Below are 10899 nucleotides of genomic sequence, written 5' to 3' on the forward strand. Positions count from 1 at the left end.
TCAAATTCCTTTCATAATGCAAAGGATTGGATGGCCAGTTTTTACCGCTTTGACTGTATGCAGTTGAACTTTAAAAAACATTTGAAAGTGCATTATGTAGCAGTTGATTTTTAGGAGAGGTCCGAAGATTAATGTGAGGCATGTGAAGATCACCACCTCTCCATAGTGGCAGAAGAATAGCCTACTTAGTTTTGAGTTAGCAATCTGCATATTGAAAGCTGATTGTTTCAGCTGTGATTGGTGTCTGATCCTTCTGTCAGACAAATGGTGCAGTTCAATCAGTGACTAACACTGGTGGACTTCTCTTTTACTAGCCAAAGTCACAAATATACCTGTTCATTTGTTGTTGTTGTTTTTGTTGTGTTGTTTTTTTTTGTTTTCAGATTGATTACTTTAACAATCAGGTCATTGTTGACCTGGTAGAGCAGCAGCACAAAGGGATCATTGCCATTCTGGATGATGCCTGCATGAATGTTGGAAAAGTTACAGATGAGATGTTTCTTGAGGCTCTTAATAACAAGCTAGGGAAGCACGCACACTTCTCCAGCAGAAAGGTAATGTACTCTTCTGTATCCTCAGATACAGAAGTTTCTTATCCTATGTGATGCTTTTTCCATTATTTAGACCTAACAGAATAAGGAAAAAGATTTGAAGAGTGGCTGAGGTTCAAACTGCTGCCATAGAGTATGAAATTAAATGCTGAAGAGCAACTGCAGCTCTTAAGTACAGAAATAGGCCATCTGGTCTGGGTTTGGGTAAGGCACCTCCTATGGCTTTATATCCGGTAGAGGGAGCTCAAGTATGTCCAATGTGAGATCAATTTTATTCGGAGCATAAAAGAAGCAAGAGCTCGTGCCTTGACATATCATGATGTCATCAGTAACCAATTGAGGCACGGTTTTGGCTCACGTGGCTTTCTTCCCAGGCTGCTGTAATACATAGTGACAGTGAAATTATTCACACTTCTGCTTTATTACAGCGCTGTGGGTTGTTTTTTCATCGTCATTGGCTACAAAACACGTTCATCTCCAGTTGTACCTATGATCTTCCAGGCCACTTGACTTGCTTTGTTTTTGGTACAATGTACGAATTAAAAGGCTTTATTCCTCACTTGGCAGCATAACAAAAACATTATCACCAGCCTGATTAATTTGAGAATCCTTCACACCAAATTTCATTTATGAAATAAATTTTAATTTATTGATGTCTGTCTGCTGAGAAACATTGTTTGAAATATGTCATTCAGAATGCTGGTTCCCCCCTTCTCCCTCTCACCCCAGCATACTGTTTTATGTAGGTCAGAAATATAAAATTAGCATCGTTGTATAAGATATGTGCTAAAGACTGCCTCCAGGGAGGCTGAATATAAACAATAGATCTGGCTGTGGCTTGTTTGAGCAGAGGACAGGAAGAAAATAAAATAACCAGTTTTTCTTCCAGATGTGGTTTTCCTTAAGTGCACTTTAGCTGCGGCACACCTGTCATCTCGTCTGCCACATGCATTTTAGCTGAGGGAGAATCTTGCTTTCTGTGTTAGCCTAGATTTTATGTGCTTAAGCAGCAGATGTGTTAGCCATAACACGTTCTGAGTAGACTCACATGAGATCAAGCGTTTTCATGAAGCCTAGTCCAGGTGTCTATATTTTAATGCAAATTGCTTGCTTTAGTAGTACTAATGGTTGTGAACAGTGAAGCCTGGGGGAATGGATTCTTAAATCCTCTGCAATGGGGTTGTGTGGGAAGTGGTCCAGTTCTGGAGCTGTCTAGTTAATTAGGTGTAAGCTGGTAGAGGACTTCAGTTTCTGTTCTGTCATGGGTACTATATCTGCTAAGGTGGAGTGGTTCCATCACAGAGAGAGTAGGAACTGCATGGATACAGTGGGGAAAGAGCACTGAATTTCATAAAGCACGTGGCAGGTTATAAAATGAAAATTAAAAAAAAAAAAAAAAAAGAATCTGCTCGAGTCCTTACCTTCACAAGTCCCTTCACAGTGTGGGAAAAAAAAAAAAAAAGTGCATGTGTATATATGTAACTCCAATTGCAGTATTCCTCAGTAGGGGGTGGCATTGTCAGAAAACTGCACAGTTGAAGGGAAATGAGGAATACTGTTTTAAATAATGTTTATGGAGGGTACAATGTATCTTCCTGGCTTGCTGATTTCTAGTTTAAATCAATATAGCCTTTAAAAAATTTACCCATAAAATTCTCAGCATCATAATTATCTTTCCCCCCTCTCATGTCTTTACAGATGTCCTTTAGATTATCTGAAATATCTTGCTCAGCGAGCCCTTACCCCATCTAGAACTGCTGTAAGAAATCTGAGCCCTCTCAACTAGCCTCTTCTAGTTGTATTAAAACAAAGGACTTGATTTCACTTCATAATCTGCTTTCGTAATCTGTGGTAGATCAGTCTAGATACTATAAAGTTGAGTGTAGATCAAAGCTTTTCCTAAAGAGTTAAAGTACATGTGCTGATATGTTATGGGAACTGCTCCCATCTTTCAGCCTGAATTAATGCTTCACTGCTCCCCTGTAGAGCATGTTGCACACTGGCTCCATGTGGATAAGCTCTAAGGGGCTGCTGTGCCCTAAATAGTAGTGTCCTAGTTTGTGCACTGCATGCCTGATCTGCTGCTGTCTGCTTGGTTGTCCTGGTGAAAGCCAAACAAACCAGGAAGAAGACTGGTAAATATTTCCACTATGAATATTTGTGGCCAAATTTATGTTCTTAGAGCATGGGTTATTCTTTGAATTGTCCAATGCTAGTCTAGATGTGTAAATATTAGCTATTCTGATTGTACTTCTCAACATCAAAGGTTCATTTTCTCATCCTCTTTAAATTCTGATGTTTTTTCAATTGATCTTGTAAATTCAAAGTGTTGAGTGCAGTGATGAACAGTATATGAATTCCTAAATTGTCCATTAGTGGAAAGTTCTGATGGGTGTCCATCTCAAGAAACTGATTGTGAAGGTAAGAATATGAGAAGACCCATTCTAGTCCACCTGATCCAGTATCTGCCAAGATGCTAGGCAACAGCAAAGGTCTAACTGAGATAAGAATATGGGACAAACGTAGTGATAACTTGATACAGTCCCAATTTCCAGCCATCTGCTGTCCTTTTGAACTGGGGCTAGTGCCCTTGATAGTTTTTTGGGGTTTGTTTTTTGTTTCTTTTTTAATTGACAAGGTGTTCCACAGTGTAGATACTTGTTTGAAGAGCTCCTTCCTTCCCATCCATTTTCCCTTTTAGGTTACATTTGTTGCCTCCTAGTTCTAAAGCAGCAAAACGTCACTCACTGTATCTTCCAGTACATCTTCTCTGTGTTTTCTGTCATTCCTTTCCTGACCTGAAGAGCCATAGTTCCTTTGGCCCTGCCTCCTGTAGCAGTCAGTGCTTTTGATGGAGTTTGCCCATTGTCAAGCCTCTTCCAGCTCTCCCATGTCCTTTTGGAGATGGAGGGTATTTAAAGTACTTGTTGGGTTAGTAGTTTGGGGTTCGTGACTTACTGTGAGCTTTGGATTTTCTCTGTGAATGTCTTTGAATTTAAGTGAATTTCATTTGCTCTTTCGTGCCATTCCTCTGGAATCTCATGTCTTCCTGCAGTTCTTCACACCCAGCCAGTGTCTTTACTTCCCTGAAAAATTAAGAAGTATCAACAGTCTTGATCACCTGCCTGTTACCCTCAGATCCTGGCTCATTTAAGACGCTGTTGGCACTGTAGATGGTAGTACAGACCTCTGCAGGACTCCCCGATGAACTGTAAGAGCCGACCGTTTGCTGTTATACCATTTCCCATCCTTCCAACAGTTATTTGTGTGAGGCCCCTTTCTTCCTGTCCTGCACAGAAACTTGAATTATTTGAGTTGTTAATAAGGAGCCTTGAGAAAGGGCTTCTGGAAATCCAAGCAGGCTATCAACTGTATCAGTACACTTGCTATTCTTTTTAATAATTTCTGCTGATTTGCCCAGTAGGCACAAAGTTCATAGAGAGAGAGACTCAGTATGAGAACTAGCATTGTGTTAAGCCCCCTTCCAGAATCTCCCATGCTGGATGAGTTTTAAGTGAGAAGCTTACACAGATGAGTGTGTCCCATCTGGCAGCAAGAGTTGCTTCATTTCATTGTGGTTTTGCTCATCTTACACCTCTTCTATTGACATGTTCATTTGAGATGTATGTTTTGGGTGGCTGAAAAAAGCATTAGATCCTCCCTAGCCCCTTGCTGGTAAGCACAGCTGCAGAAAGAAAAATTACTTCATTTTCCTTGTTTGGTCTCTTCCTCATTTTCTCTGTGTTCCTTCTACTCTGTGGTCATTTGTCAGCTCTGCAGATGCTGGCATGCTTCCTGCTCCTGCTGTGCTGGACTTCTTATACCTTTGTAACCTTCATGTATCTTATTACACAAACTTTTTGCTTTCCTTGTTGTGTTTTTTTGTTTGTTTGTTTAAACTTCTATTTATTTATTTTACATCTAATCTCTTTAAGCCAACCTACTTTCTATTCTTGGACACAGGTAAAGCTTTTTGGAGGATGTCTTCCTACTTCTAATAAACTCTTTTATCCTGCAGTTTGACCATGCTAATTTCCTCTGTTGTTTTCCTGAGACTTTGGTTGGGTGATAGATACATGCTCATAGCCTTCATGGTGCCCATGCTTCCTGCAAAGAAATCTATGGCTGCTGCTGCTGAGTGGCTGCCACGTGGGCATTTGACATCTTTGTTGTAGTGAAAAAATGAATGTGAAGTCTGAGCTGAGAACTGGGGGTTGCAGCTCACTCGACCCTGGATGGATCTGTGGGGCTGGTCACTGTCTGGGAGGTGTTTGATGAGCTACAGTGACTGCTGGCGGTGGGACAGAACAAGCATTGCTATCATAACTGTCATATTCTGATTTCTTCATTTATTTGCTGAGCAAGGACGTTGCAATGGAAAAAATACAAAGGAAGACTTTAAAAAGGGCATAAAGAAATCTTGGGTGCGATGGTTCTCTGTATGCACAAATGCTTGTTTTGCTTAATGGTATTTTTGAGGTAGTTTCAATTTGTTAATAAAACTGTCGGTTCTTACAACTTGATTTTGTACAAATATATGCTTTAATAGCACATCCATGAAAAAATGTTATAAAGCAGTGTTACAACTGGATTTCAGGTCCACACATGTGCATATAAAGTGGAATAACTACAGTTTCCGTTTCTGTTTCCAAGGCACATTACTTTTCTGTGAAACTTAAAAATCCAAGGGTGAGATTTTAATGTATGTGAAATTTGTTTTAGCTTTGTGCAACTGACAAAACCCTGGAGTTTGACAGAGACTTTCGAATCAAGCACTACGCTGGAGATGTGATGTAAGTTTCTTTCAGAAATAAAGTTGCACCTTCTATTTTTGTCTTCTAGCCAGCTTTGAAGTGGTATGGTATTCTGATTTAATGCTGCTTCTGGTATGAACCAGAATAGCTGTCATACAGAATTACAGAGTGCAGCAATTGCTTATCAATTAAATCTTATGCTAGTTACTTGCTGTATAGAATATGATTTTGTTCTTGGAATTGAAACAAAAGGAGAATATTTAGGTGGGGAGGTGAAGGGGAGAGCAATGTTTCAGGGGGGAAAAAAGCTAGCACTGTTTATACAAGAAGTGATACAGAGCTAATAATATCTTGTTTAGACGTCTGTTTAATATGATTATCTAACTCTCTGGCTTTAAATTCTAAAATCAGTTTGAGCTCACTCAAAATATGTAGGGTAGTGTTAAGTTAAAATAAGTATCGGTGCAAGGAGCCTTTCCCACTCAGGTTGAAAAGTTTTTTGTACCTGAGCTCTACCGAAATGGCTACAGTATCTGAGAGTATCATGAAGGAAAATTAAGTAGAAGTGAAAGATGCCCATATGTTAGAAACCTCACTAGGAAAGCTGTTGTCTGGAGCATCACTGAAATGATGGAATGGCTAAGAATTTGTGCAACTCCCTGTGCTAGCAGAACTTAAAGGGAGGTTAATGTGGAAATCATTTAGGATTTTAACAATTAAGGATTTTTTTTTTAACCTTTTGACTTGGGATTAAATTTACTTTCATTTTATAACCAGTGTGTACTGGATCTCAATCAGTGAAGACAGACTTTGTTCTGGAGTCTGTGCTGAGCGATTGCTGATATACATTGCTGATTCCAAAACACTTTGCCAAGGAGGAAAAAAAATACAAAGCTATATATTAGTGGTTGAACCTTCTGCACTGCCAGCGCCCAGTGAACAAATTTTAAAAAAAAAAAAAAAAAAAAAAAAAAAAAAACGCTGAGATGCTTGCAGGTAGTATTTAAGCCTGAACTGTGTTACATAGAGCAATAAGATTTTGGGGATTTGTTGTCATGCTCCAGATCCCAGCATCTGCAATTTAGGTGCTGGTTTCCAGGGGTAATCTGAAGCTCAGTGGTACAAGGAGGCAGCTGAGAGGGAGTTGCTGAATGGGGAGATTTTGGACCTTATCTTTGAGGACAGAGTACTGTCTGTCTTGAGCCTTGAAGAAGAGATGAAATTCAGAAGTCTTACAGTAGCCTTCTGGGGGAGTATTTCCATGGTTATAAAGAGAGGAAAGTCCACAATTCCTATGTTGATTTCCAATAGAGTTCCCTTGTCACTGGTTATAGCCTGTTCCTGATTTGAGACAGTGTCCCACTAGATGATCATCTTTGACACCAAGCAAAGGATTGACTAGATAGGTGGAAAAGCAAAACTGAGGTCTGTAGGATCTCATACAAACACATGCTTTGAATTCAAAGGCGGAAGTCATGAGCGTAACTCTTGGATTTGGGCAATCTGCAACTCGCCCTAGTCTTGTTATATGTACCAGCCATCATGCTCTTCATCTACATGGTGCAAACAGCTGTCTAAAAACTAACTACATGTTGTTGCCATGCTGGAGCTGGAAAGCCAGGCAGAAAGATCCAAGTCTCAGACAGCGCTCATGCAGCACATTAGTGATAGGTTGGAAAACAGAGCTGGATTTCTGATTAGCATCTGCTGTGTCTGTAGGAGTGCAAGGATACTGATTCCACAGTGATAACAGCAGCTCTGGGAAGGACTTTGCAATTAACTCTGTTTCCCTTTGTTTAGTTACTCAGTCACTGGATTTATTGACAAAAACAAGGACACTTTATTTCAAGACTTCAAGCGCCTCATGTACAACAGGTAGGAATAAAAATATTAATGAGGTGAATTTAGAATCTGATCTGTCAGAATCCTACTCTGTAAGGGTGGATGCTAGTAGAAACTAGTATTTTCACTGATGCTATCTTTACAGTGTGTGTAGTGCATTTGTTAGCTGTTGCAATAAACACATTGCTCTGACATTTGATGTTTGTATATTTACCATGACCCAGAGGCTATTAGTTTAGTTTTAGGATAAAGTTATTGTTCTGTGTATCTTTTTTTTTTTTTTCCTTTGATTTAACCTTTAATTTAAGGAAATTTGAAGTGTTTGAACCCAACTCATTGTGCAATCAAGATAACTGCACAGATAACTGTGCTGCTTGATTTGTCATTAACCAGGTTTTTGGACCAGTTGCAGATGTTCTAATACTGGTCTGTCTTTAACCATTGCTAAAGATACTGAGTAGAATTTGGTCAACAACAATATGTTGGCCCCAATTACAAGCTCCTGTTTTGAAAGAAAGATTTAGGGTGATGGAAAAAAAGAGGAAAAAGATTTCAATCCTTTTCATATGTGCTATGACATGACAAAATTAAACTATGTAGTCACTTGCTATAAATACTAATTAGGCAAGTAAAAGTTGCTTTTGACAAGCATATTTGAAATTTTCAAAACATATTTTTATATAAAGGTGCTCGGAAAGCTGTTGTCCTTGATGGCTGGCATTAAATATGTTTTAATTCTTTTGTAATTGTGGCTTATCTCAACCTTCCAGAGATTCTGTTCAGAGGTGAAAGACAGTGTAAAATAGCCTACAACTGCTTGGACAGTTCTGTTTCCTTGGTTTAAAAGCTAGTACAACTATTAACTTAGTTTACAGTCCTGTCGTGTTTCCTCAGTGTACTTTTTTGAAGAGTCTTGCTGTTCATGTTTTCAAGACTTCATATTAACTTGAAACCTGCAGAATATTTGCTGTATGGACGTTTTATTAAATTTAGTCTCTGTTTTCAGTTAAATCTCTGGTAAAGACTGTTCACAAAGACCACTTATGGCATATTAAAACATGTGATAGATTGGCTATTAGATTGCTGTAACTGCTTTTCAGCTTTTGTCTATTCCAGATCTCTTGCCATCCATCCTGGCCATTTTATCTCACCTTCAACCCTTCAAGAAAATGTAGGCTAACATATATGAATTATTTTATATATCAGGAATGGTGCAGAAATACAGCGTGATATCAAATATTCTGTTTTAGGGGAGGATGCTGTGGGATATGATCTTGCTCTTTTCTATCTTGATTAAATTCTTTATGTTTGTGTCAGTAAGGCAGACTCTGCTTTTGATAGATCACTTCTGCAGGATTTTTACTATCCCATTACTGCACATCTTTATCTTAAGAGGAGAATGAAGTTGTCATTTTTCTGGAACATTCAGTTGTAAGCTTGAACTGTATATTGTTCAAAAGCAGAAGATGTTTTGCCCAATAATGTTAAGTTGGTTTGACTTAGATGGCAAAGAGATCTGGACAGAAACGAGCAGTTGAATTTAAAATTTAATGGAACACTTACTGCCCTTCTGTTAGACTGTGCAATTAATGCAACTGTCTTTTAGCTCTAATCCTGTGCTGAAGATGATGTGGCCTGAAGGTAAACTGAGCATCACTGAGGTAACGAAGCGACCTTTGACAGCTGCTACCCTTTTTAAGAATTCCATGATTGCACTAGTGGACAACCTGGCATCAAAGGTAAATACTTCAGTTTCAAATTGACTCCATCTTCTGATTAGTAGGGCGTAACTCATCTATGGAGAGACTGTCACCTTCCTATCATTGTAATCTGTCAGAGAGCCAAGCTGATCAGTGGCAGATGAGCTTTGATTATAGCAGTGGGCAGCCGTGAAGATCTCTTGGGATAGTTAGCTGCCATCCCTGCATAAAGAAGGTGAATTTTTGTTCAGTGTGTGACCAGTGTACCCTTCACTTGTAGTAAAGCCAGTCTCTCGGGTAATAATTATTATATCAAATAAATAATAAAGTTCTTCTGGCAGAGTGTTCAGAGGATGTAGTTTCAGGATGCAGAGATTTTCTCTTTCTGTCTTTCAATGCCAAGTCAGTCACCTGGCAGTCACTGACTGCCTTGAAAACACAGACAGACCTGTGTGATTTCCTTCCTTTGCCGTGTGAGAGGTTGAGAAGTGAAACCTTTTACTTTCCCCTAAAAAAAAATAATTATTTAGTAAAACATTGTTTTGGCCAGCACTTCTCTGCATGGAGAAAGATAGGTAAGGGCATGAAATCTGAAGGAGGCCGTTTGAATACAGTGAGCTGGGGGACAGAATGGCATGAGCAGATCCCTCTTGCAGATCATTAAGAGGAATTTGGGTATTAGTGCTTCTGGGTCACCTTGCTGGACTCCTGGAGGTGGTGTTGAAGGGGTATGTGGTCCACACGAGAGAAGCAGTGAGCCCACAGTAATGGTGTGTGTTACCTGTTAGAATAACTAAGCAATAAAGGATGATGTTCTGACTATCTTCTTAGGAATTATTGTAGCAAGGGAAATGTTAGTGGCCCAAGATCAGGAAGGGAAACATGGCCACAGATATGTTGAGGCTAGGAATACCTTTATAGGAAGACAATCCTTGATAGAAGACCCAGGGAAGGGAAGAAAGCTATTTCAATTTTTTCTTGGCATGGCAGGCACATGAGTAACAAAGTCCCAATAGGTGCTATACTGGTCACAGCACTGTCATACAGTACTGGCTGTGCGCAGGAAGAGAGCTCTCTGCACTGGGAATATTACAAGCAAGAGTATGTTGGTTCATGTTTTCCAAAATTAGGAGATGAAAGCATGTTTGCTCTCTATTATTAAATTCTATTTCTGGGTTGGATTTAATCTTCAGTAGTAAGGCTGCAGGAGGGTGTGCAAGTCCAACCAGCAGTGATTTGAGAGGCACTGCCTGACCTTCCCGACCAAGGAATAAAGCCCTGCAGCTCTCCCCAGTGAGCGTACGATGGAGGGTCACCGAGGAGATGCCTGTGTTAGCCCAGCCTAAGGCCAGGCAGTGCTGTAGGCAGGCACCATCAGTAGAAGGGGAGTGCTCCTACACCACTGCTGGAGCTTTCGTGGATGGTAAATTGTACAGTGCTGGACTGGAGAAGGTGGCTGTGACCCCAATGGAAGGGAGATGGGGCAGATTTCCTTCTCAGCCCAGCTTGCCATTTACCTTGGAGCTATAGCCAGCCATACCATGGGCCTGGATTTCTCTTTCCTCTTGGGGAGAATATTAAGAGTTAGAGACTTAGAGACAAATAGTTCCTTTGCATTTTATACCTCTACTAACTTTTAATTGAGAAACGTGTTTAAGATGATGTTTTTTTTCTTTTCTCTTTAATAGCAATGGAGAAAATTGTCACAGAGTGTTGTGTTTCCCGGAGGGTGTTGGATCCCATTAAAGGGAGGACTGTCATTAAACAGACAGTGTTTGTCAGGACTTAACAAGGGCTCTTGCCAAGCAGCAAGAAGTCAAGGGCTGTCAAATTGTGTGGTGGTTTACGGCCAACCTTTAGCCTGATGGAGGGCTGGAACAAAGTGGATGAAATTTGCACTTTGGAGTTTGCTGTTTAAAAGTTTACATGGCTAATGCTCCCTGCAGAGCAGAGTTTGTAGGTACTTAAGTTTGCAAACTAAGTTATGTAGTTGGGCTTTAGCTGTTTTTAGTAGAGAGCTTGGCTGTCATAAGTTGGGGGGGGGGGGGGGGG

At 40.0% G+C, this 10899-nt stretch overlaps 1 protein-coding gene across 7 annotated transcripts in view; it reads left to right on the plus strand.

Moving 5' to 3' along the window:
- Positions 1-10899, plus strand: part of MYO1D (myosin ID) — a 157564-nt gene that overhangs the window by 44944 nt on the left and 101721 nt on the right. For all 7 annotated transcript variants that reach the window (XM_035347447.1, XM_035347449.1, XM_035347448.1 and 4 more), the window contains exons 11-14: positions 384-554; positions 5274-5344; positions 7106-7180; positions 8754-8886. In XM_035347447.1, the coding sequence (XP_035203338.1) occupies positions 384-554; positions 5274-5344; positions 7106-7180; positions 8754-8886 (450 nt within the window). The remainder of the gene's footprint in view (positions 1-383; positions 555-5273; positions 5345-7105; positions 7181-8753; positions 8887-10899) is intronic.

Source organism: Oxyura jamaicensis, chromosome 27 (genome assembly GCF_011077185.1).
Source record: "Oxyura jamaicensis isolate SHBP4307 breed ruddy duck chromosome 27, BPBGC_Ojam_1.0, whole genome shotgun sequence".
Lineage (NCBI taxonomy): Eukaryota > Metazoa > Chordata > Aves > Anseriformes > Anatidae > Oxyura > Oxyura jamaicensis.